The 27952-nt window shown below is 47.9% G+C and overlaps 1 protein-coding gene across 1 annotated transcript in view; it reads left to right on the top strand.

Moving 5' to 3' along the window:
- Positions 1-22868, top strand: part of adgra1b (adhesion G protein-coupled receptor A1b) — a 121500-nt gene extending 98632 nt beyond the window's left edge. Inside the window, 5 exon segments of the mRNA XM_028423197.1 lie at positions 24-151; positions 7274-7397; positions 14291-14442; positions 19339-19434; positions 19698-22868. Of these exon segments, the coding sequence (XP_028278998.1) occupies positions 24-151; positions 7274-7397; positions 14291-14442; positions 19339-19434; positions 19698-21123 (1926 nt within the window). The 3' untranslated portion in view covers positions 21124-22868.
- Positions 22869-27952: the final 5084 nt, after the last annotated feature.

Consider the following 27952-nt stretch of genomic DNA (forward strand, 5'->3'; position numbering starts at 1 on the left):
TTGTTTCTCTTTGTCTGCCTCAGGATCTGAAGAAGGTGCTGTCTTACCCCCCGTACCCTGGGGAGTTTCTGCACCCGGTCGTGTATGCCTGCACGGCGGTCATGTTGCTCTGCCTCTTCGCCTCCATCATCACGTACATAGTGCACCACAGGTAAGAACGAATCCACACCTTTACACACTCACAAGTCCATATTAGCACGTTAGCATCACACAGTTGCAGTTACAGAATCTCCTGTTGCACCACATCCTACAGCTGCTCTGAGATCCACTGACTGTGCAGGACATTTGAGAGCAGTGACCTTCCTGTCATTGTCAAGCTATAGATTGCCTCTGGTGTACCCCAAGGTTCTATCTTAGGTCCCTCACCTCTGTAACATCAGGCTGAAGCCTTTAAACCAGGCTCAGTTGGTACTGAGGGGTCCAAACTGCAGCCTGAACCACTGAGCCAATCAGGATGGGTCCATGCTCTCATGTTGTTTAAATTCTGAGCCGATCTGAACGTGGCAGCAGAGATGGAGACTCATCAGACCGGCAGTGTTCCTTCTTCTTCTTCTTCTTCTATGGTCCAGTGTTGGTGAGTCTGTGTGAGCTGCAGCCTCAGTTTGCTGTTCTTCGCTGACAGGAGCAGCACCCGGTGCTCTCTTCTGCTGCTGTAGACCATCTGCTTCATGTTGCTGTGCGTTCAGAGATGCTCTTCTGCAGACCTCGGTTGGAACCAGTGCTTCTTTGACTTCCTGTTGTCTTTCTATCAGCTCCAACCAGTCTGACCATTCTGCTCTGACCTCTGACATCATCAGAGAGCTGCTGCTCGCTGGATGCTTTCTGTTTCAGACCTCTCTGTAAACACTGCAGATGGCTGTGTGAAAATGTGTGTTGTCTGTGCTGCTGCTCTGTGATTGGCTGATTAGATTTTGCGGTTGAACAGGTGTACCTAATAAAGTAGCCGGTGAGTGTACATTTAAAACTTTAATCCTCTCCTGCCTGTCGGGCCTTAATTTGAAATCACAGCTACTAACTACAGGCTTACGTAATCTCGTGGTTTCGTGCCTTTTTACCTTGGTGGTTGTTTTTGACTCCTCTGTCACGGATCTGGGGCTGACGGTGGTGTGAGTCAGATGCTTTAGGCTGCTGTCTGACTAAGAGGATAAAAAAAACACACATACACAAATGTGTGTTCAGACAGTCAGAGCAGAAATATATGTTTCTGATGGATTTCTAAGAGGTACTTAGGCCACCTTTGTTCCTTTTATTCACACACACAGAGATCAGGGCAGAGAACCTGGCCTCCGTCTGCCGTGGAAGCTTCGGCACGCCACTTCATCATCTGATGTTCTGGTGGAGCATCAGTCTCTTTATCATGTCCATGGCGGCATTAATGCAGTATTATTGTAATGGCTTTCCATTCATTTCCATAAAAAGGAACAAAAGAAACCTCTCAAATGTCACAGTTTCGAGAAACATTGTTTTACACTGATGTTAACTGATGTGTTCAGACAGAAATCCATGCTTTTGTTTGCACCTCTCTGTCCTTATTGTGACTAAAGTGAGGACTGTTTAAAGTGTGTGGTGGCGCAGCAGTCTGTGGTGACGCACCGCGTCCTTCTGAAGATGACAGCATGTGGGGCTCCGAGCAGCAGCATCACTTACTGTCATCCAGACACTGCAGTATTGACATTTGCAAATAAATTCAGTCATTGTAGGGAGGCTGAGCTGTAAACACACACCACCGAATATCCTCCTGTTTTATGGATTTGCATTAATTGTGTTCTTGTTTTTTTTTCCTTCATCCGAACATACTGTTGGATTATATTCTGGTACCACTGCTGACCCCTGAAGTATAAGAACACAGTTACTGCAAACAGCATGCAGGTCTGGACCAGGCACCTTTCTGTGAGGAAGACCTGGTTGTGTTTAAGACATCCTCACACCTGCATGTAGGGTGCATGGTTCAGTTAATGCCAGACGTTGTTGTAAGGAAGGGTTACCTGGATCTGTGACCAGGTGAGGCTGGGCCATGTGGTCAGATGTGCTGTTCTGCCATTTTGGGTGGGGGTTGTCGACTGAATGTGTTGTTTATTTGTGAGTATAAACCCCCCACATTATGCTGGATATACGTCATCAGACGATCTGGGTCCCCGGTTTGTGCTCCTCAGTGTGGACTCGAGTGACACAGAGTCCGTCTTTAAGACACAACGGCAAAGCTTTTGTAGCGTCTGTCACACACAGAAGGGTTAGAGGGCTTTTCTTTCAACAGCGCTTCCATTAACAAACACCTCCTCCTCCTCCTCACCCTCCTCACCCCCCACACCTCCCTCTGGGCACTCCCAGCTCTAAAACACATCTCTGTTTAGTAACACTTCATTTGTGTAGTATCACTCCAGCTGACTGACAGTCTGAGAGCCGGAGCCGCGTAGCGCTGGGACTCAGTGTGTGTGTGTGTGTGTGTGTTGTCACTGTATCACTTCAGCTCACCAACGCATACACACATGTATAAATATATACATACAGAGCTGTTGGCTCTTTCTCTGCCAGTGAGATAATCCAAGACAGAATCTGTGATTATGGGTGCAGCAGTGATGTGTGATGTATGAGCCAAGGAAACACACACACACACACAGTGGTGGGCATCATGTCTTTGAACCCACAGTCCTTTGAACCCAATTGACACAATTTGCATCATAAATGTTCTGACTCACAGCACATGCTGCTGCAGTCTGAGGAACTTTCCAGTAATTTCCTGTTTTTACGTTTCAGTAATCAGATTCAATGACTTCAGATTAAATTCAGATGCTCTTTATAACTTCTTATCTCCTCAATTATCACACTTCATTTGGTAGGAATTATCATTACATAAGCAAATATACTGTGACTTGTTCAAAATGTAGCAAAGATGTTTACAAAAGCCAGAGAAGAGCCAGATGTGTTGAATTATTCATCCCATGTACAGTATATACAGTGTCGTGCAGCTCGGCACACCCTGTACAACTTTAGACATATCTTTGCTTTGCTAGCATTGCTAATAATGCTAACCAGGCAGCTGTTTCCTGCCAACCTTTTTCTCCATCTGCCATGACAGGAAGAGGAGAGGAAACGCCACGGAGGCCACAGCAGCACCCGCCTGGCCGCCATCTTTGTGTCTATTTGGCCACAGACAATGTGAATGAGTTGACTCGTAGCTCTGGTTCACCTGTGAGAGAGCTCTCGAAGTCAGCTGACTAAAACGTCTGACATGTCAGAAATCCATCAAGTCCTGGCCTCTAGAGGCCGTGGGGGGAACTGCAGCGTTTTGACCTGCACCTGCACATGTGTAAGGGACGATGACCTGGATGTGTAGTTGGTGGAGACGAAGCTGAAGACCAAAGGAGTGTGTGTGTGTTCACTCCCGTCTCTGTAAGCCTGCTGCCGTCCATCGTTTACAACCTTTGGAACGTATCTACACCGATCAATGAGTTGGCTGAAACTGCTCATTGTATAATGTGTCATATTACGCTGCTCATGGCTTTATATTGTCCCGTGCATTTGGCCGAGCGGCGGGTGAGGGAGCAGATGCAGAGTGAGGACAGTTTTATTCCTCCTCTGGGAGAAGGGGATGTGGAGGTTTGCCAGGTTAATGTACTTGACCCAATGAAAGCCCGGAGCAGAGCCTATGAAAACCCCCCTTCCAGGGAGGCCAGGAGCCGGTCCTGATTTATAGGCTCTCTGCTGGATGGAGTTCAGCAGCTCCGGCGCTGCAGCAGAGGCACCGATAGCGGCGGCTTTAATTCTTCCTCCTCCTCTTTACACAGAGCAGTGAAGCCCGGCCCCGGGAACGCCTCGCGGCCCACTGCTGCTGCTGAGGCGCTGCTTCATCTACAGTTGGCTCACGTGCAGCCGGGGCTCCGCTCCTCCATTTTGGGGAGTGGAGATTTCCAGCACAGGGTTATATAATTCCAAATGGTGACAGTTGGGATGAAGAGAGAAAGGAGCTGCTGACATGGAAGTAATTAAAAGAATAGAGGCGCTGATAATTCACACAAACACTGCCTGACCTACTGTATGTGTGTAGCCTGTTTCCTAACAGCTGGATGGAGGGGCGGTGATGTGGGGGGTTAAGTGCCCCTCTCAGGGCTGCACTGACGCCGTATTTTTCGACAGCGTGGATGTAAGTGCCTGGATCTACATTGTGAAAAGTTGAATTGGCCCAGCCGACCAGAAACAATCTCTTTTTATTTCATCATCAAACCAGCAGGCAGAGTGACTCCTATTAGTGCACATATAGCACTGCATGTACAGTACGTGTGAGTGTGGGTGAAGGCTGTGTGGGAAGGTTGTACACTCAATAACACACACAAAAAAAATCTGCAAATAGCCCTCTGCCTGAGGTCCATCATTTAAAAATAAGCTCGGTGGGAGGAAGTTAAATGAATCTCATCCTCTTTGTGTGCTGCCGCTCTGGATCAGTGTGTGTGGGCAGGCGACCTTTGAAACGGGCCCATCCCTCTTTTAATCTTTAGATGATTGAGGAACATATCATATAAAACATAATGATGATTGTGACTTTGTTTTTATGGTCTATTTATAACAGTGTGGATATATATATGTCAGGAAATAAGGCACCCAGCTCTCCCACAGGGAAACTGAGGCGGAAGGATCGGCATCATTTTTTAGGGGGCACCACAGAAGAAGATTATTTTGTATAATTATAACAGACCTGGTTACACGTCCACGGCTCTTCTTCGGTGTTGCTGACGGTGCAGTGCTTCAGGTATCTGCACATCCTGACCTCTCTGAGAGTACATGCGGCCTGTCTGCATGACAAAGTGTTGGTGAGGAAATCACAACACTTGGCACACAGCTGCGCGTCCATCTCCTTCTCCAAGGTTAATTACTCCCAGACTAAGTACTGTAAAGACATGAAGGAATAGATTTAACCCTTTATAATAATCCCTGTTTGTGTGCCAGCATCAATGTTTCATGACTGGTCAAGCTGCTGATTTCCATCCATCCATCCAAGGGCGTATATTTGCCTTTGGCATGTATGGGGACCGAGACTCCGACAATTATTATGATGATGAACTAATTTAATTAGCGAACATGACTTTAAGTGACTGACAGGTTTATTTACAAAATAACTCCTTATATAGACCTTCCTCCTTCCTTTGAATGTCACAAAGACAAGAGAGCTGGTGGTGGACTTCAGGAAGCACCAGACACTCCCAAACCCGGTCAGCATCAAGGGTACCAACGTGGACATTGTGGACAGCTACAAATACCTGGGTGTCCACATTGACCACAAACTGGACTGGTCCACAAACGCAGAGGCAATATACAGGAAGGGACAGAGTCGCCTGTATCTACTGAGGAGACTCAGGTCCTTTAACGTCTGCCAGACCATGCTGCAGATGTTTTACCACTCGGTGGTCTCCAGCGTCATCTTCTACGCTGTAGTGTGCTGGGGCAGCAGGATGAAGACGGCCGACACCAACAGACTCAACAAGCTCATTAGGAAGGCTGGCTCGGTGCTGGGAGTGGAGCTGGAGTCTGTGGTGGAGGTGACAGAGAGGAGGATACTGAGGAAACTCCTCAGTATTCGTAACAACACGTCTCACCCCCTGCACGACACACTGCTGTCCTACAGGAGCACAATCAGCGGTAGACTGAGACTACGAGGAGCAGCACAGAACGCCACAGGAGGTCCTTCCTGCCAGTGGCCATCAGACTGTATAACTCCTCCCCTTTCTGTAGGGAGAAGCGCTAGATAATCATGTCAGGCATCACTGTCATTCCCTCCACTTGTCTATGTTATGTTTACTTAGCACCTTACATCTCCATATTTGTATCCATGTATCATATATTGTGCTCATACTGCGTACTGTACTCTTTTTTGGATTATAGTGACACTTATACTCTTATACTCTGTACTTAACTGCATTTAATGTAACTTGATACCTCTGGCACAAGAATTTCCTTCGGGATTAATAAAGTTTTATCTTATCTTATCTTATCTCATGGCCGCCGTCTCTCGATGTCACCAAGCCACACATGTGACAGCAGGGATAGGCACAGCCAGTCACATGGCCATATGTGTTACGGTCGGACCAGAGCCCTGGATATAACCCAACCAGAATCTATCTATTGGTAGGACGCCGCAAAAGAATGGAATTTAACCCTTTCTGCACCCAATGTACTGTTTGTTTGGAGGGGATCAAATTATTGGTATTTAGTAATTGATGGACATTGGTGGGGACGGGTCCCCTCTGTCCAGTAAAACTACACCCTGGCATCCATCCCATCCCTCTTCTATTAACCCGCTTTGTTCTGCAGTGCAGGGTCACAGGGGCTGGAGCCTATCCCAGCTAACTATGGGTGTGAGGCTGGGTCCACCCTGGACATGTCACCAGTCCATCGCAGGGCAACACACAGACAGACAACCATTAGAGTCACCAGTTAACCTAGCAGGTCTTTAGAATGTGGGAGGAAGCCGGAGAGAACCCGCGCAGGCACAGGGAGAACGTACAGACTCCACCCAGAGAGGGTCCAGTCAGAATAGAACCGGGAAGCTGCTGATAGAGGATCATGTAGTTTTCATGCACTGCATCTTATCTGTTCCAACATGGTGTGCTGTGTATCAAAATAATCACCTCTCAGATGACTTTTATAGTTATGTCGTAAAATAAAAGTGAATTTCTGCTTTTGTTTTCATCACTGAGCTGAAAGAATCGAAGAATAAACTAAATAAATAAATGTGTTTACCTCCTCCTCACAGGTCACATGCACACACACACACACACACACACACACACACACACGATCCAACAACCTGTGATCAGACTGCACAGAAAAAGCATTTGCTGTGTTTCTGAATGTCTCATATTTGTCCACATGTCCCTGAATGTCCCTCCATCATGCTCCACACAGTCTCCAGTTTAGTGTTTTCCTTTGTATAGAGGCTCATATGTTCATGTATGATGGATCATCTGGGTGGTTCTGGACAGTGCATGTAGAGCAGCACCAAGATAAGTGGCTGACAGAGAAGCAGAGAGATCAGCCGGCCCGAAATCATCTAACATCGCTGTGTCCTCAGTGTAACAAGCAATCATCAGCACCCAGCTACAGCATGCTGACATTTACCTTCTGTCAGTAAAATGACATTTAAAGAGTTCTTTATTATCCAGGCTCTGTTTGTATTACTGTATGATTAACAGGCCTCCTGTGTGTCTGTTCATCTGTTTACAGTAACGAGGTGATAGACATGTGTACACTTACAGCATGTGTTTGTTCCTCTTTTCTGCAGCGCGATCCGCATCAGTCGGAAGGGATGGCACATGCTCCTCAACTTCTGCTTCCACACGGCGCTGACCTTCGCTGTGTTTGCCGGCGGCATCAATCGAATCAAATACCCCATCATCTGTCAAGCAGTAAGTGCATTCCCCTTTTCATGCTCCCCCCACTCTCAAAGCTTTTCACAAAACATTGATTGTGAATGTGTATTCAGGTGTCAGCGCCCCGGCCGCTGAGTGCAGCTCTGTGAGTTTTTCACGCCTTGGCTGCGTGGTGTGGTCACTCTCTCTGTAAAAGCAGCGGCACGATGAGCGCCGATGAGTCAGACGCTGCCGTCATGGATGCACTCAGTCCCTGTCCCTGTATTGTCCGCCTGTGTCCTCTCTCTTGTTGCCTGAGGTTAGCGGTGGGCGTCACGGCCCACATTTTGTGTGGCAGCGTATAAAAGATTCACTGGTCAATAGAATTCTATACAGATGATGTGTTTCCATGGGATTTTAACCTCACAGCTGCCAAATCTCTCTTCATTAAATGTGATCTGAGCTCAGGTAAAAAAGACATTTGCAGAAGTATGTTAACATGCTACCTGTGTGCATTAGATAAACAGCACACCGTTAATGGACAAAAGTATGTGGACACCCAGCCCCCATGTTTCTGCTTCCTGTCCAGGTGATGAGGTCAGAGGTCAGTCTTGAGTTTAGGACCATTGACAGTAAAAACTATGGACAGAGCTTCCGTGACGTCACCCGTTTGTTTCTGAAGAAAGGCTCGTGGGAGGTTCTGGGACGTGCCGTCACGTCACGTCCGCCAAAACTAAAAATATGGACAAAGAGGGGGAGCACCAGCGGGGTTTAGGGGGGCGGGCAATCGTGGAAGCAGGAAACTCGCGCTGTGATACGTCAACCATCTGTCACTCAAGCGGCAACACCCATAATTATGCGTAATTTTAAGTCCGAATACAATTGAAACGAGTGAGTGAGTGAATCACTCGCTGCTGGAGCCAGCCCCCAGTGGTTGCGGTGTGAATTACAAGATTTGACACTTCCGCATGGGCTTCAAGTCTGAGCCTGGAGGCTCAGCTTGGTCAGGACAGACCTGTTCTTCCACACAAACTGTGAGGATCACTTCTTTGAGCTTTCTTTTGTGCAGACAGACACACGACGTGATCATCTAAACCCTCATGATCTGCTCTGAAGCTGCAGCAATGATCAATGAATGGAGGTTTGAACATTTTCACTGTTTGTCCATCAAACAATCATCAGCTGCAGATCTAGAAGACTAAACCACCGACTAAAAACAGACTGTGCATGTTGTCCGTTTACTTTTGGGCAGATTGTGTATCCAGCTCCACTTAGAGATTACAGAGATTACCTAACATGAAGCCACACACACACACATGATGTGTGGGTATTCCAGCCCCATCTTGTGAGGCTGCGTCCGTGCTGTCACACTTTGTGATGAGCGTGTCGTCGCACAGGTGCTGCTGCTGCCTCCACAGCACACACAGACATGACTGAGTGAGCAGGAGTCGTGGAGGGACGTGGAGATTTGGAATGTCAGGATAGATTTGGAAACAGGTCAGAGAAATGTTTTTGTGCCTTGTAGCGCTTCACTATTTTTAGACGTTGATACAGAGAGAACAAGAAGGAAGTGTGTCCATTATGATGTTCAGAAAACAGGGACGTGTGTTGTCTAAATTCTTCACATGGAGGGAAGGCCGCATGGTCCTGCTGGATCTGACTGAGAGCCTGACACTCGCTGACTCTCTGAGTCTTCACTCCCAGTCCCTCCCTGGTCTCTCTCTGGGACTCGTCTGCCTCCTCTGCTGTCACAAACACTTTATGTGGGTCTTGATGCGGTGGTGTAAAGACTCCACCTCCACGGGCTGAATGCAGCCGCCTCTCTCCTGTGCTGTCGAGCAGCAGCAGCCTCGCTGACAGTCAGCCCTCGTGTCACAGCCGTCAGCTCGTCTGCCGCGATGGTAACTGACACAAAATGGCTGGTGTGTGTCATAAAATGCAGCCTGCCATTTGACATCACATTAACTTACTATACGGCCTGTTGTTACCGTTCAGCCTTTGTTAAGGAGCGGACGAGTCGAAACCACACTCCAACATCTCAGCGGCTCGACATGAGACAACACCGCCTGTAGCCACCACTCCACCAAACCATAGACTGTAAATAATCATGGCCGAACCTTCTATGATGTCAGAATTGTTAGCGTTTGTACTAACAAGTATAAACCTGAACAAACCTCCTGCTGATGGCCGGCCGGGTCAGGGAGGAGAGGAAGAGACCGAAGCCGGGTCCACAGGAGAGCTGCCTGATAGCTAAACTATTGTCGCCCCGTTCTACTTCCAGAGAATCTACGAACCACGAGCAAACCTGCTCTCTGAGAGCGGAGTCTGGAGCAGAGCTTGTATGTAAGAATTTTGAGGTCCAGATTTTAGTGGGAGCCGATGAGGAGAAGCTAGAAGAGGAGAAACAAGATCCAATCACCATCGGCATGCAAACGAGCAGGAACTGCTGCAGGAGTGACAGATTAATGGCAGCTCGCCTCCGTCAGTGAGTCGGTCCTCATAGACCTTCATGTTAAAATGTCCGTCTGTACAGCAGGAACAAACACGTCCTGGTACAAACACTGACAGCTGTACAGAGACAATCTTTATATAACTCACTCACTGTAATTATATATAGACTTGATTATATTTGCATAATTATGGACAGGTGCTGACTTCCTGTGCACCACCTCCCTCTCTGTATTGGGAGTGACGTGGCGATGGGCGGGGCCTCCCACAGGGACCCACCGCTGCTTCGTCCATAGCTGTATACAGTCCATGTTCGTAGCACACCTGCCGCTCTGCTCCTGCTCTTTCACTTATTTAGCATTCATTCATTACTCTAACTTGGTCCCGGGGCGTTGGAATACTTTCTGATGCTCCTCCTTTAGCCAATCACGGCTAACAGATTAACTCTCTGTAGATTTGGGCAGGAGCCCAGATTGTCTGCTGTTCCACTGGGATGGAGACGGGCCCCACCAGACACAATTTGGGATAATTACAGCACAGCTTCAGGAGACGATTGCATACACACACACACACACACACACACACACACACACACACACACACACACAAAGCCTGCTGAGTTCACACACACACACTCACACACACACACGTCTCCCCTCCCAAGGGGACAAATAAGTACATGCTCTCCCTCCAACAGAAGGAACTTCAAGGAGCTCTAAAACTAGCTCTGGCAGCTCTCGCAGCACTTCAAGCGTGCACTCCCCCCTCCACCCACCCAGCCCTCCGCCCCTCACCCTCCCCCACATCTCCACCTGCACCCACCCTTGTCTGTATGCCACTCTTCAGTCTTGCACCGCCTCCCCTCCCCTCCCCGCCCACAGCGGCACCATCGCTCTGCAGCATCCGACTCCGTCTTTACGGCCTCAAAGTCAAAGTCATCTCTAATCTCAGTTTCTATCTTTTCTTCAAACAGGCGCTGCTTCATCATTGATTCGCGCTGTCACGCTGCATCCTCTGTTTGCATACAGTATATCCTTGTTTTCCTCTCACCCACCTTACCTCATCTCACCTCAACCGCATTTGGATTGCACATCTAGCCGCTGATTGTTCAGTGACTGTGACCAGCGTTAAATAACCAATTTAATTTAGCAAAGAACTTGGCTGTGCAGAATGTGACCTAGATCTGAGGTTACATCCAACTGTCAGCTTAAAGATGCAATACAGAGGATTTCCTCATTAGTGCGCCACTGTGAAATTAGTTGTGACGGAGGAGTAAAAAAAAAAAAGAAAAGAAAGAAAAAAAGGAATTACGGTGTCTGCGGTGATTGGCTTTGTACTTCCATTGGGTCCAATTTGAGTGTTCCTGAGCTCATTTCCCCGCATGTAAAAAGCCTTCCAGTGGACTGGTTACTTATGCATCAAAAACAGTGGGGAGCTGATATAATGAATATACCATAGAAGGCAGCTTAGGAATAGAGCTCTGTTAGCATATGCTAAAAGTGTAGAAACAAGTCATCTAGCAGTGTTACTTTCACAGAAGATGCTGCAATAGGCAGCAGAACTACTGAAGGTGGCTGCTAGATAAAGATTTAAACTACACTTATCAGAATCAGAATCGGAATTCTCTAATCTAATCTAATCTAATCTAATCTAATCTAATCTAATCTAATCTAATCTAATCTAAAAAAAGAACATATTTACTACTGTTTACATAGTAAAGAGCATGTATGAATGTACAGTGTCTGAGTGACTGTTACAGTTCAGTAGTTTGATGGAGACAGGCAGGAATGACTTCCTGTGTCTCTCAGTGGTGCATCGTGGGAGTCGGAGTCTGTTGCTGAACGAGCTCCTGTAGCTGGTCAGCACAGTGTGGAGCGGGTGAGAGGGACAGTCCAGTATGGTCTTTATTTTGGACCACGTCCTCCTCTGACACACCTCTGTCAGAGAGTCCAGGTCCTCTCCTACAACATGGCCGCCTTCCTGATGGTTCTGTTGAGTCTGTTGATGTCCCTCACCCTCAGACTGCTGCCCCAGCAGACACCAGCATACATGATGGCACCACAGACTCAGAGGACATCCTCAGCATCGTCCTGCAGATGTTGAAGGATCTCAGCTGCCTCAGAGAGTAGAGGCGGCTCTGACCCTTCCTGTAGACACTGTCCACGCTCTTGCACCAGTCCAGTTTGTGGTCCAAGTACTCCCCCAGGTACTTGTACTATTAGAATGTGTGCTTTGAAAAGTTACACTCAAACAACACCTTAACTCCAAATTGACCTACTCTCATAGCGTCTGATGATAAAGAACTTGATATGAAGGCACAGCTGCACAGAGCAGAACCAGAACACTGTTAATCCTCATGTGTGCAGAGAAGTCCATTAAATGAGAGGGTAAGGCAGGCTATAAAAAAAGAGTCCGGATCACAGCATTAGCATTTTTATCAACTCAGATCAAAGCTGGACAGTAGGGGGACACTGAGAGGACGAAACGTGTCCCCTGCTTCAAGTGAAAAGGTGCAAAATAATGAGACAATCGTCAAAGGAAGGTTGAATATTTCCTGGTTGCAGGATGGTTCACAGCAGTCGGCCTTTAGTGCTGATTAACTTCACATTAAATTCCCATTCTGTGTCTGCTCCTGCTGACTTCCATCAAACATGACACGTCCGTCTCGTCTTTATCTTTCTCTTGTCACATCTGCTGCTATTTCACTCAAATGATCTAGAAGGGGGCCATTCACCTGAAAGCACCGCAAGCTAGCCGGGGCTAACATGATAAAGTGTGTGTGTGTGTGTGTGTGTGTGTGCAGGACATTCCACAGAGACACAGCTGGATTATTGGTTCTGTTTTAGTGCACCTAGCATTAGCTTAGCCGTCACATTTCTAATCATGTGTGTATGGTTGATGTGCACACTGATCAGGTGTCCTGACCACCATCAGTTCACTGACCGGGTCTCATTACGTGTTCGTCAGTCAGCTCACTCCTGTTTGTTGTGCAAACACCGGCTCTCAGTCATAATCAGGCTTACGTTTTAAGACTTTAAGATCCTTCAGTGTCACAACCGGTTAAAATGTCCTCTGAGAGATCAGCTGGGTTGTAAAATTGAGTCTGTCTAAAGTGTTAAATCTGAGTGGAAGATTTTACCTTCTGATGTTGATCTGCAAGAACAGATAGAACTGGACTCGGCGTTATTTTATTGAATTGATAAGCTTGGAAAACATCAGATTTATTTTGCAAATGCTGCATAAAGGTTTATTCCTGTTTGTGTGTTTTATTCTCAGAGATCTGTGTCATGTTTCACTCTCAGTTGACTTGTATCCTCACAAAGTTAATGTTTTATTGTAGATGTATTGAAGCTCTGTAACTTATTGATCTTGGTAGACATATGGCCTGAATGCCCCTCTGTGCTTGCTTCTCGGTGAAGGAGTGCCCTGTCTGTACTGAGCAGCGTCATTTAGTGCGTTTTAAATGTAATGAGTGGAGGTGGTGAAGCTTCCTGCGGAGGTGGTGTCAGGATGTCAGGCCCGGTCTCTGTACGTGTGTTACTTAATTCTGACTGATGTCATTTGGCTTCTGTTTGTTTGCTCAGGCAGTGGAAACCATAAAGCAGCGTGTAGAGGACATTAATCAGCCAATTAGAGTCAATGTTCACGGCTATACTGTTATGGCGGGAGGAACCCCTCCTGGCCCGTTACGACCATATTAAAAATGCACTTCCTGTCTGTCTCTTCTTGGCACTAATGAAGCTCTGAAGTGTGTGTGTGTGTGTGTGTGTGTGTGTGTGGACTCTGCAGCAGTGATTGACTTACCACCCGCTCTCTGCTCTCTATAACCAGCTCAAGGACACTTCCAATTAGCGCCTGGACGGTGGTACGCTAGCTTCGAGTCCCCAGGCCTATCATGCTTGGAGAGCAGCCATTTGATTGGCTATCTCAGGTTGCCAGTACATCATGGACAGACTTGACTGGGTGGTGGAGGCTCGGTGCATTTTAATTTTCTCCCCTTTCAGTGTTTCTTTAAACAAAGTTGCAGCATTCAGACAGAAATCATGAATATTAAAAGATGTGTGCACACTTTGGGAAAACAATCACGCTCTGATAGTTGTCAACGTGACTATCATTTCTATTCAGATTTGTTATTCACAGCGCACACCTCATGTCCTCTAACTCAACTGATAAGGAGCTGCTCAGTATCCCCCAGTATAACCTCACCATAATGCTCTTATCCCAGACAACCTTGATGATTCAATAGCACTTTTTGAACCTGCCGTACCTTTGTCTCCTACGCAGTCAGGTCTTGAAGTGAGTGTCTGTGCAGATACCCTTGGAGTGACATTGATGAGGAGGAGTTGCAGCTCACCCTGAACATCTTTTCTTTGAGTTACAGGATATAATCAAGTCTGACGCTTTTCACAGAGACTGCCGGCGCGCAGTGTACCATGTATGCATGTATGAGCCAAAGTTCAGAAAAGTCAGAGAAAATAACTCCGTCACCTCCTCCGTCACAGGTCGGGGTCGTGCTGCACTACTCGTCTCTGTCGACCATGCTGTGGCTCGGGGTGACCGCCAGGAACATTTACAAGCAGGTGACCAAGAAGCCTCTGCAAAGTCAGGACAGCAGCGACCCGCCTCCGCCACCTCCAAAGCAGCCGCTGCTGAGGTAAGCAGAGACGTCCTCTCCTGTGCATGTGTGCGTTTGTGTGCGTTTGATTTCTGTCATTGTTGGATGCTGTGTCCCACCTCACTCAGACTGAGTCACCACAAACATGGCCGCCTTCAGTAGAAGCTGTGAAAACAGACAATTATCTGTTTAAATGAAAGACAGTTTGACTCGGCGGTGATGCTCTGACATGTGACTCAGGTTTCCTGATATCAGCGCCTGAAGCTAGACAGAGATAGACAGAGAACATACATGTCTCATCATCACTTAGAACATATGTCTGTGTATTATCAGAGCCTATATAATGATGATAATAGACGACCAGGTCTCAGACTTCTGTTGGATCTGCTGGTTCAGCTCCTCATCTTTTTACGTGTGTCCACATTTTGCAGCAGGCTTGGTGCCGCTCGCTGTGTGTGTTTTATTTCACATCATTAGATGTACGTTAGCAGCCTTCATGTTTCTGGCTGCTCTGTGAGGTTTAGTAAACATGGAGGAGGGCAGGTGAATGTCATGAGGAGGAGGAGGAGGAGGAGGAGGAGGAAGGAAGAAGCAGCAATGACTTAACCTGTTACCATGGCATCACCACTGTGCTATAACTAATTACCTCCATCACCCAGGAGGCAGCTGAGCCGGGAGCTTTATCACAAATCTAAATGTATTTAGCCTTTTGACCCATTTCATTCCTGTTCACTCACATCTGATTGAATATCTGCTTTTTTTTTTACTCACTTTTTTGTTAACTCTTTTCGTGCTTACTACCAACATTTGGCATGTTTAAGAGGATCAGCTTTTGGACACATGTGGTCCCTGAGCAGTGAGAAGGTGCTGCGTGAGCATGCAAACTGTGCTGCAGAAGCTCGAGGATAAATCCTGTTAGAGGCGAGCAGAGGCTGCACTGTGACCGATGTGTGTTTGTCATTCAATCTTGTATTCCCTTTCAGAGTGTCATTTTCTTAAAGCTGTTTTGAAGACGACACAGTGAATGACCCGACACACACACGGACGTCAGCTGCACTGAGTTTGAACCTTTACTTTTTGTAGCTTTTACTCAGGCTTTCTGCTGGACGACTTAAAGGGATTACTGGGACGCATCGCCCAAACCCACCTGAATCTAATATCTGTAAACATCTAAAGCAGCAGCATCACGCGTCCGACGTTATTAAATCTGCTCGATAATGTATTCCTGTAGAGTCGCCCAAAGTCTCCGAGGATAAGGACCCCAGCAGATAAGGATCTCCTCAACCTATAAGCAGCACTTTCCTTGCAAAGCAAATCCTCAGACACCTGCGTGAATGGAGGGGGGGGGTTTAATATGGAACGTTCTGGAGGCTCTCCCATCATGCACTGCTCGTGAATGAGATAATTTGTCTGGGGGCAGGCGGAGGGATCCTGTGGCGCAGCAGTCGAGTTGATCCACAGTGATTGACTGTAATGCTCCCTGTCAGACAGGCTCATGCAATGAGACTTAGCAGCTGGAGACAAATCAATTTCTCCCCCCTCTTCCTTCCTCCCTCTCCCCCACAGCCAACCTATTCGTCCTCATCTACCTCTTTCCCCGTCCTTCCACTCCTGACAGGTTCTGATGGCGAATCCAGCCGACCATCGCTCTGACCTTTGTCACAAATATGCTGTGTTGAACTGTTGGTGCTGTAAACAGAGCCATGAGAGGAAGAGTCTGATCGGCTGTTTAATCCCAGCAGCAGAAACATCTCTCTCCTGGTACTCACATGAGTAAACTGGCTAATTCACACCATGTAAAATATAACTGAAATCCATACGGGCAGGATATGGTGTAAATGTCATGATCAATTGATGGAAAAGAATCTCTCTCTGCTCCGTGTGAAGCGAGTAAACTGTAACATGTGGCCGAGGCTCCCGCATTTCACCAGAAAATCAATCATCCAATAAACATGCAGACAGCACCGAGGTTACACACAGACACCAGCAAGCTAACGCTAGCTGCTATCAGATCATTACAGACTGCTAAATGACTGTGCTGATGGCTTCTGTCCAGACACAGCTTCTTCTTTAACTGGTTCAAACACAGGTTGTTTACATGTGTGTGGCTCAATGATGGGTCTCTGCTGATATCAGTATGCCACCATGGCCCCTTCTCATTCTTCTGATACATGCAGAGTTTGAATCATCACAATCACATTAGTGAATGAATTCATGTCACATGATTTCTGTGTTCCTCTTCAGTGGTAGAATGTAACTAAGTATTTGTACTTCTTTACTGTACTTAAGTACATTTTCTATGTGTCTATACTTTACTTAAGTGAAAATAATACAGCATACTCTGGACTTTTACTCCATTGGCAGCAGCACAGCAGTAGATGGACTGTCTCTGTCCTCCTGTCCACACATGGACCCACAGTCAGTCTGCACTGAGCTGAGCCACCAGGGGGCGCATTTAACAGATGTGTTTGAATTTAGAGGATGTGCCAGAGCACTCAGAGTGGGCCTCAGAGAGAAGAGCTGCTGGCAGGGAGGCACTAGTAGAGACATCTGTAGAGACAGAAGAATCACCAGGAGCTACATCTGCACTCTTTACCAACATGGCTCCACCTACATATTCAGAGAACATGTACTTGTACTTCCAAGCTTCAGTCGGGTTGATGACCAACAGGCCCGTTGTTACACAGGTGTTAAAAGGATCCTGCACATGGCTTAGGTACTTTTTTTGGTCCTAAGCTACTTAGAAGGCCCAAACCTTAGTTCATTGGTGTTTATTTTGCATCGATGCTTCATTTAAACCAACATCTTGTCCACATCGCTGTGCGTCCCTACGTGCTCGGCTTCTCTGAGCACCATTTTCACAAGTTATGGAATTAGTTGGAGTGCTTCTTTGTCCTCTGTGTAGCCTGAATATTTACTGTACATATGCTAGGCTAATGGTAGCTGGCCTGAGCTACTACTGCCTTCTCATTTAACACTTGGCGCCAAAGCTAATATTTCCAAAATGCTCCATTAAAACCTCTTTCAGGCCTGCAGTTTAAGCAGAGGACGAACATTTCTGTTGCATCCTCCAGCTTTACCCATGAGCCTTTGCCCTGCGCCGGAGCTGTACATTGTCCCCAGCTGTGCTGTCCTGGCGGGGGTCCAGAGAGAGGACAGCGCCTGCTCAGAAAAACAGAGGACAGTGCCTGAGCGGAGGGTGGGAGCAGCGTAGCTGCTGGCTAAAAGGCACTTCAGGGTCTATTTATATCAGATGATTGCTGGTCCTAACCTCGCTCTGAAGCTGCGTACACAGCCGTTCTCCTACAGGCCGTCTTTAATAGAATGGCCAACTGTGTTCAAATGTTTATGCATGAAAATGAGGCAGCCACTTGACCTTAATCGATCATGCATGTGGATGCATGTTTGTTTAGTCTCTGGGAAACACGCAGGGCCTGAACGAGGCTCATGAAGCGCTGCGTGCTTTAACGTCCACTGGTTCTTCTCGTTTATGCTCATCTGGCTGACGGGTGTGTGAATGGCTTTCTGTTGGAGGAGGGTGCCCCAGGGAAACCGTTCCACTCAGAGACAGTGACAGGCCAGTAATGCCACCACCACCACCACCACTACATCCTCCTCCTCCTCCTTCGCCTCCCCTCAGCCACCCTTCACCAACCAGCCCAGACAAACATCTTGATTGTAATTGAATTTCGGAGACGGCTGCTGTGTGACGGAGGACAGATTGGAGAGAGAGAGAGAGAGGATGGAGGGGTGAGGGAGCTAAGGATGAAGATGGAGGAAGGTGGAGTGCTGAAAAGGTTAGAGCAGTGACAGAGGCTGAGATTGAACAGGAAGGAGGAGGAAATAGCCTTGTGTTGTGTAGGAAAGTGGATGACGGTGCAGGGAGGAGCTCGGATCAGCTTTGTTTCTGCTCCTGATGCTTCCTCTGACTGGTAACATAATCCAGCCACAGTCCACCTCAGAATATCTCCCTTAATCTGACTTCTGATTCTGATCAGACCCGGGGTTCATGTTACCTAAACCCTATCGCCGCTTGCTCCGTCATGGCTGTGGTTGTGGTCTCCTCCTGGAGGATCCTCAGGCTGCTCACAGGCCAGCCAGCAGGTCAGATTCTTTCAGGTCCATTGTGGATCCTCACCAGGTGTTCAGACGACCTCACCTGGCCCCCCTCAGTGTGGAATACTTTTACTACACTACATTTAGAGGCCGTGTTATGTGCAGCCGATTAGTGATGATGAAGCTGTTCTCAGTGATCTATCTCATCGATTGGTGATTAAAATGTTTAGTCTGTTAATTATGATAAATCAACATGATGTAAATGCACTGAAACAGTGTTGATTGATGGAATGATGGATACTTTTTAACATATCCACCGACCCTAATCAATAGAGACCAAGGCTTTTGTGGACAGCCTCTAGAGGCCGCTGAAGGCACTGCAGATTTGATTTCTCAGCCCTGAGAACTCATCAATAAAATGAAAATCATCGATACGTCAGATTTACTGATCTTGAATCTTGAATCTTCCCTCCTGAACTGCTTCTTGGTTTGTCTTTGACTCGACCTGCAGTCTGAGAACCTCCAGTTTTTATCAGCCAGAGATCGTTGAGTCTCTCTCTCTGCAGCTCTTTATCTCTCCATCTTCCTGAGCTCTAATGAACAGCAGCGCCGACGTGCTCGTCATGATTACACTGACAGGAAACAGATTTGTTTATGTTGTAAAATTTGCACTATGGTCTGTAGCAAAAACAAACTGTGCTGTAGGTGTGATCGCTCCTGAGGAGTGTGATCACAAACACACACTGACAGGATGCAGAGACGCCATTTTTGGGGGAAGGAAAAGCTGGAGTTGCTGTCTCCTTTCTGACAGTGTGCTGATGTAATCCACACACGGGGTTTGTAAACGCTGTCCTTTTCTCTGCCTGTTTTCCCTCGCAGATTTTATTTAGTCAGCGGTGGAGTTCCCCTCATCATCTGCGGGGTCACAGCAGCCGTCAACATAGACAACTATGGCAGCGGAGAACAAGCACCATAGTAAGTCCTGCTTCGGGTCTGCTTCTGCTCTCAAGGTTGAATTATTTTTGTGTGTTTCCTTTTAATTATCTCCAAAAATAAACCTCAATATGATTTTTTAAAACAAGGTTGAATAGACACAAATGCACCTTCTTCTTTACATGGTTATTCCCCTCTGATGCATATTTAATTCTCTGATGAGTAAACAACACATACAGTGTGTGTGTGTGCGTGTGTGTGTGTGTGCAGTGAGAGGTTATTAAAAGCTTCTGTGTGTGTTGCAGCTGCTGGATGGCCTGGGAGCCCAGCCTGGGAGCCTTCTTTGGCCCCGTGGCCTTCATCGTCCTGGTGACGTGCGTCTACTTCCTGTGCACCTTCATCCAGCTGCGCCGACACCCCGAGAAGAAGTATGAGCTCAAGCAGCTGACGGAGGAGCAGCAGAGGCTGGCCGCCGTGGACGTGCCGACACACTGCCACCAGGGAGCAGCAGAGCCCGGTGCCCTGGCGGCCCCGCCCGGCGGGAGCCACTGCCCCGCCGGCTGCCCCGGTGTCCCCATCAACCCCGCGCTGCTGGCCAATGAGCACTCCTTCAAGGCTCAGTTGCGAACGGCGGCGTTCACCCTCTTCCTGTTCCTGGCCACCTGGACGTTCGGGGCGCTGGCCGTGTCACAGGGTCACTTCCTGGACATGATCTTCAGCTGCCTTTACGGTGCCTTCTCCGTCACCCTCGGCCTCTTCATCCTCATCCATCACTGTGCCAAGCGCGATGACGTTTGGCATTGCTGGTGTTCCTGTTGCCCTGGACGACGCGCCAACGCCTGCTCCGGTGCCCACGGGCCCGCCCAGACGCGGCCCAAAGTCAACGTGAATGGAGATACTCCCGGCCATGGCCACGGTCACAGCCACTGCCACCATGACTCCCCCTGCACAGGTAAAGCCCTGATGAGCTGCAGCCACAGCAGTTTAGGTCACTGTAAACACGCCGCCCTTCCATCCTCACAAAATCACGTGACATGTCTGGCACCGGTGACGCCGTGCTGCGCCGCCCTGCACAGCCAACAGCTGATGGAGGAGGAGCCGGCAGCCACGCACGTGCTGCTGCACGCCGACCCCGAGGGTTACCGGCCAGGGATCCAGCTGCACCCCTGCCTAAAGAGCAGCACCAGGACTAAAGGCCGCCACTTCGGCCGCCGGGCCGGGACCCCCGCCTGTGGAGCCGGGAGTGAGAGGGAGTACGCCTATCACATCCCCTCCAGCGTGGACGGAGGCAGCGTGCACAGCTCACATACTGACAGTCCACACAGCACACATGAGCGGCACGCCCACATTTGTCCACATCTAGCCCACGAGGGCCACCACGACGGGCATCACACATGCCACGCTGCCGCCGCGCACGAGGCCCTGGCATGCCATAATCCCTGCCACCGGCACATCTGCTGTGCCAAGGCAGACCTCTTCCCCTCTCTGTGCCCGGCGGAGGCAGGCGACACGGGCGTCTTCCTGTGCGGCTGCGGGAAAGTGGCCGAGGAGGACCCCATGTCAACACATCACCATCTGGAGATGCACGCCCCGCGCAGACAATCCTACCCCCAGAACCCGCCCAATCAGAACGGGATTCTAAAGGGGGGCCTGCATGAAGGACTCCTGTACGCCTCAGACAGCACAGGGAATATACGCACCGGGCCCTGGAAGAATGAAACTACTGTGTAGTGTGGGAGGGGAAAACCTCGTCCTGCCTAAACAAACCTTCGCCTCCCTTTCTAGAATTTAAAAAAAATGAACATTTTAAACATCACAATCAGCGTGGAATACTTTATTTTAATGTCCTCATGTTTGTATGTGTGCTGTTTTACTGTACAGAAATCTGACATCATGCAAAACGCTCCCATAGACAGAAACAGAATCTCCTCCATCACAAAGAGTCTGTGAAACGTGTCACACCATCAGCTGTAAGTGAAGGTATTTTCACTGTTCCATATTAACTACAGATCTATCTCTCTCTCTCTCTATATATATATATATATATACAAGAAAATGAATGGTTGTACGTGTGTGTGTGTGTGTGTGTGTGTGTGTGTGTGTTAGTGCTCAAAGGCGACACGCTGCAAGATTTTTTAACTGACTCCATCCTATAGTCTACAATGACAGTGAACCTCCAGTACTTTAAAGAACTCTCGGCATCCATCTTTTAGACGACTAAACCAGCAATTTTAGACTTCATGGGTATTTTTGCCATTCCGTCAAGCAACTGTGAATATCTAGAGTTTAATAAATATTATACAAAGATACTGTCGCCTGCCGGAGACGCGTGGATGCTGGTTCAGCTCAGAAAAAGAGAAGTGAAACGATCTCTTATCCAGATTGGTGTTGATCGTGCTGTCTATATAATGTCCTCACTGTTGTGTTTACTTGTTTTTATTTTAGTTGTTTTTGGAGGGGGGGGGGGGTAAATAACGGCACATCAACAGCAGCTCCACCGCTCAGCTCGCTTCACCTGACAGATGAATAAAAACATCACAGAATGAGGTGCAGCAGGAATGAGTCCTAAAACCAGGACATGTGTTAGCATGTTAGCTCTTCCTGTTCCCCCCCTCCTCCTGAAGTTTTCTGTGATTTTGGGATTTTTAGACGTGTGAAATAAGCTCAGCAGCTTTTTATTCTACCACACAAACACACAGTGAATCCCACTGATGATTGTTCACTGTCTGAACACAGGCTACATGCTAACAAGTGGCTACATGGGACTACAGACGATGTCATTAAAGGTCATCCAGGTGTTTGTGCTGTAGGAGAGGTTGTAGTCATGTGACCGGGCTGTAGCTGCTTTGTAGCGTAGCATTAGCTTTTAGCTTCAAACATCATAAATTGTCCATTAGTGAAGATGATCCTGCTGATCACGGATCATAAACGTCTATTTATTTTCTCCGATAACCCAAAAGACAGCAGAGGAATCTCATTGGCTGTTCATGGAGGGAACACGGGAGATGCTAACTTCGTGATTGGACGACAGAAACGCGTCATCCCTGCTGCACGCTTATTGAAAAATCGACCCGTTATGTTGATTTGTTTTTAATTTGTCCTGCTGGTATTTAGTGTAAAAGAATGATTTTTATGAACGCTTTATTTTGTGATATTGTTGGATTCATTCTTCAGACAAATACTGTGTTATTTCACTGATATAAAACAACATGGAGCTTAAGTTCATCCTCCAGGTCCCGTTCGGAAAATCCACAAACGTTTTTTTTTTTTCCATGAAGGTCACATTCCCTTTGAAGAACTGCATCGATTTAGAAGCACTTGTTTGTCTTATGAATGATGAGATTGAGTATGATCCTTCAGACAAAACCGGTCGTACATTTCGTCAGGCAAAAAAAAAAAATGAAATAAAAAAAGAGCAGCACATCTGACCTCACAGCCAAACCTGCTTTAGCAAAACACACACCTCAGCATGCACACCATGTCTTTATCCATCTCGTGCACTCTTGTCTGTGTATATAGAATCAGTTTCTGATGAATTATTTTATATGAGATTTAAGATATTTAAGAATAAAAATAAGTCTATATGTAAGAAAAGAAAGCTGTATGGGAAAAAACTGACCTCTCAATGTTAATGCTCAGTATCTGAGTTCAGAAACGTCCTCTTTGTTTTCAAATGCCTTTTTTTTGTTGTTGTTGACTTCATAAAGTATGCAGACTCGCTGTGTGTTTGTGAGACTTATCCTGTCATATCAGAAATAGAAATGCACTACCCATAATAAGGTTTGGCCTGCCAGATTAGATTTTGTCACTTACAGTACAATTAGACGTTCAGACAGAGAGAGAGAATTTAAAGACTTGTGCAGAGAGGAACGTTAACGCCAGACTCTCTTTATTTAGTGAAACACAGGCAGATATCAGAGACCATGCAGGAAGAAAGCGCACAGTGTAAGCTCCCCAGGATGGAGGCAGCCAGCCGCTGTACGGTTATTGGGAGGAGATGTGTGTGTGGTCGAGGTTAGTTGCTGGTGGAGCAGCTGGAGCGTTTCTTTGGTTTCACGCAGGCAGCCTTCGCTGACGTACTGCCCTGAACGAGCTCACCCAGGCGGCTGTTGGAACATTCACCTGTGGTACTGTGACAAAACCTAAAGCCAGTTTTCACTTTTTTCTACATTGACACAGATTCCAATAAATGTATTTTTTCACCATGCAACAGCTGGGGACATCTTTGGCTTTGTGTGCTTTGTGTGTGTGCGTCTCCGCCATCTGAGTGTATGCAAGTGCATTTAACATGCTCTGCATCAGCTACACCTGTTTATCTGTTTGTTAGTCACATCAGTGCATTTAGTCCCACGGTGAAGAAGACGACACATCACAGTGAAGAATCGTCTCACTGACCCTGAGCGTGGCGAGCAGCAGCTCTCTGATGATGTCAGAGGTCAGAGCAGGATGGTCAGACTGGTTGGAGCTGATAGAAAGACAACAGGAAGTCAAAGAAGCACTGGTTCCACCCGAGGTCTGCAGAAGAGCATCTGTGAACGCACAGCAACATGAAGCAGATGGTCTACAGCAGCAGAAGAGAGCACCGGGTGCTGCTCCTGTCAGCGGAGAACAGCAAACTGAGGCTGCAGCTCACACAGACTCACCAACACTGGACCATAGAAGAAGAAGAAGAAGAAGGAACACTGCTGGTCTGATGAGTCTCCATCTCTGCTGCCACGTTCAGATGGTCGGCTGGAACAAGAAACTCACATCATGGATGTGCAGCTGACAAATCAGCAGCAACATGTGATGCTAACAGGCTAATTTAGACATTAGCAGCACCGAGATTGAAAACTAAAGGGGCTCAGACCTGTACCAGACAAGTGGACCTAACAAAGTGGCCCCTGAGTGCAGATGATAATGATAAATGTGTGTGATGGCAAAAGCTTGTTTCTTTCTTTTTCTTCAGTTCTCACCAAACTCTGTTTATATCTTCTGACAGCGTGATGGAAATGGAGATGTCTCACAGAGCCACCACAGGGGAGGAATTCAGATGATAGCAGGCTTGACTGCTGCTGCTGTGTGTGTGTGTCCACAGCTTGTCCACATACATGCACAGGCGTCCACATGCACACACATCACCCAGAAAATGAGACAGTCACAAATCGCACCCAGATTTGACAGGCCATGAAACGCCTGAACACGTTTAATATGCAGCTGGATTTTTTTCCCTCGTCAAGGCTGCAGCCCTGTCTCTCTCTGTCTGTCTCTTTGTCTCTCTCTCTCTCTCTGTTTCTCTCTCTCTGTCTGTGTCTCTTTGTCTCTCTCTCTGTCTCTCTCTTTGTCTCTCTCTCTCTGTCTCTCTCTTTGTCTCTCTCTGTCTCTCTCTGTCTCTTGTCTTTCTCTCTCTCTCGACCATCATCAGATTATCCGTCTCTCTGTCTGCACACTGAACATGGGACCTGCAGGCCGTCTTTGGAAAGGTGCGTCATCTCGGACGAGCAGTGCTGCTTCTTGTATGGATGCAGTCTGCGGCCTCTGTGGCATTAATAACCTGTGCTCTGTTTGTGCGTCTGCTTCCAGATCAGAGTCAGTAACACCAAATAATGTTGCAGTGTGTGACTGTTAGAGTGAAGGCTGTGATAGGTGAGACCGCAGAGGGGGAGAAACTGGCCTGGGAGGCATCTGCTTCATTACCAATGAGTCAGATCTCACTAACACAGATGTGACTTTATGATGCAGTCAGCCGAGTGGGTAATAAATAGTTTGTAAATAGGAGTGCAGGGCAGTGAGGGCGGGCGGGGAGACCAGGTTAAAGGTCGTGGGGAAGCAGGGACACCTGGACCTCTGGGTATCCTTCAGGCCAGCAGGTCCTGGGTCTGCCTCAGGTCCCCAGCAGGTGCCTGAAGCACCTCGACCTCCTCTCAGTGTGGAGCAGCAGCATCTCTGCTCTGAGCTCCTCACAGATTTGGAACCTGATGATCAGAGCCTGCAGAGGAATTTGGGTTCTGCTGCATGTGAGGATCTCCGTCCACACCACCATGTTCTGGTACTCAACCCTTCCTCATGAGTACGAGTATGCATACAAAGAGTGGCATGTTACCGGTCACAAGCACTGACCAGCACATCCAGCATCTTTTTTTTCTGGTGTCACAGAGTGTAACAAACACAGGCTGCTGCAGCACATCACCAGCTTAGTTTAAACCTAGAGGGCTGCATGGATGATGAGGAGTTATGTCTCATGCACACACTGTATCATTTCTCTCTTTGTCTCTTCACATGGATCCATATGGATCATGTTTCCCTCTGCATGTTTGCTTGCTTTGTCTTTTCTAATCACAGATCATCTGTGTCACCTCTCTGCTGTGAACGTCCTTGACTTAAATAACGTGCTCGCAGGGTTGGAGAGTGAGGAAGAGCAGAGCACGGAGGATGGAGGGGAGGATGGAGGGGAGGGAGGAGGCGTGTGAAGGCTAGTTTGAGGCTTACGGGAAGAAAGGGAGAGAGGGCGGTGAAGAGATCAAAGAGGAAGAGAAGACAGAAAGAGGTGGGAAAACTTCTTATTAGATATCATCACTGAGTTTCTTGGAAGCTAGATTTCTAATGTGTGTGTGTGTGTGTGTGTGTGCGCTGCAGTGGAATAATCTACAGATTAGCTCAAGTGCTGATAGCCACCACACGATGATCAGTTTATTTTTCTGCTGGAGGATGACTGTGGATGTGGACCTGTGAGGGTGTTTGCACTGATCCTGTCTGGGCTGATTTTATGCTCTGACCTTCGCAGGTTGCTGGTTGGATAATTGCTGCTTTGTGCGCACAGAGGACACTTTGAACAAAACAAGGAAACACTGGAATTATAGGAGAGCCTGAAGACAAGTGCAGAAAACCAGATACTTCAAACCCCTCACTTCACTGAGGTGGTTTGGCACATGGCTCATACTGGCTCACCGTACAGTGAGCTGTGATCTGTGGATCAGTGTTCATCCAGCACATCCCACAGATGCTGCCTTGGATCCTGATCTGTGGTGTTTGGAGGTCCAGTCAGCACCTTGACCTGGTTGTTGTGTTCCTCAAACCGTCCCTGAACCATTGCTGCTTTGTGTCAGGGAGCATCATCCTGCTCAGAGAGGCCACCAGGAAAACCTGTTTCCATGAACGGGTGGAGCTGGTCTGCAGCCATGCTAAGCTAGGTGTCAGAGTAACATCCACATGAGGGGCAGGACCCAAAGCTTCATCACAACATCACACACAGCATCACTCTGGCCCTGCTGGCTCACCTCAGGTCAGAGACAGGCCTCAGACCAGGCCGTCTTCTTCCATCACTCTGGCCTCCGGTCCTGATGTGTCCATTGTTGGAGCTTCCAGCAGCGGACGGGGGTCAGCATGGACACCCTGGCTGCTCTGCAGCTGCACCACACACTGTGCTGCTCTGTGTGTTCTGACGCCTTTCTATCAGAACCAGCAGGAGCTTCAGCAGTCTGAGCTGCAGCAGCTCGTCTGTTGGATCAGAGCACACGGACCAGCCTTCAGTCCTCAGGACCCTGTTACTGGTTCACCTCTGATCCTTTCTTGGAGCTCTTTGGATGGTACCGACACCACCATGTCATCAGTGTTTAGTCCTTGTCAATCAAATCCTCCTGCTAGTTTTGTGTAACTTTGAGGACAGAATGTTCACGTGCTGCTTGCTGACAGGAGCCATGGTAGATGCAGATCTTCAGTGTTAGTCTGTGCAGAGAATGTTCTGGCTGATCTTTCCATGAGTCAATAACAGTGGTGATGTAGTAACGTAATACTGTGAAGCATGTAGCTCTGTCATCCTGCATTAATTCCCTCGGTGGAAGCAGGCTGCCGCTCCATGCTCAGACTCAGTTAGTTTTCCCGGCGGGTGAAGCAGCATGTATGTTAAAGCAGAGGGCCGACCAGAAGCTGCTCTGTTGGTTTATATGGAAGTCAGAGCACCCCCTCCCCCTGCTTCCCAGCCACTCACTGTCTCTCAGCTTCCTTCTCCGAAGACTCACATCCCCTCTCTAAGCACATGAAAGTAATGAATAAAAGCCCCAACCTATTTTACAGAGCTCAACCCCATTCTGCTACTTCAGCGCGGCTTACTGTCAACACAGCCGCACCTGAATTCCGGCGTGTGATGTGACACTCTGAGGTGGCGCCTCACTCTCTGACATCTCTGTGAGTGACGTGCCTGAATATTCTCTTTAACTTGTATTCTGCAGCATCTCCTCACATCTTTCCTGCGAACTGTGACGTGTGAGTCAGGTAAGTGTGAATATTAGTGCTCTGTGACTCGGAGCTGTGTGACGGAGCCAATAGCTGCCAATCTGTGTTGTTTGACAGTCCTCCCTCGTACCTACCTCCACCCACCCCCACCCCGCGGCCCCTCTTTGTTATTTATAGCTTCCTCTAATGGTGATGCAACACAGCACAACTGCAAGGGAGCAAAGAATCATGTGATGGTTTTAATGCAACAATCCAGTGGATTAAGAGGGCCTAAGAGGCTGCCACTGCGGTATGTAACATCAAGGCTCCAACACGACAGCCAGCCCAGGCAGGCGGGGATGAATCCAGC

This window comes from Parambassis ranga, chromosome 15 (assembly GCF_900634625.1).
Source record: "Parambassis ranga chromosome 15, fParRan2.1, whole genome shotgun sequence".
NCBI classification, from domain to species: Eukaryota; Metazoa; Chordata; class Actinopteri; family Ambassidae; genus Parambassis; species Parambassis ranga.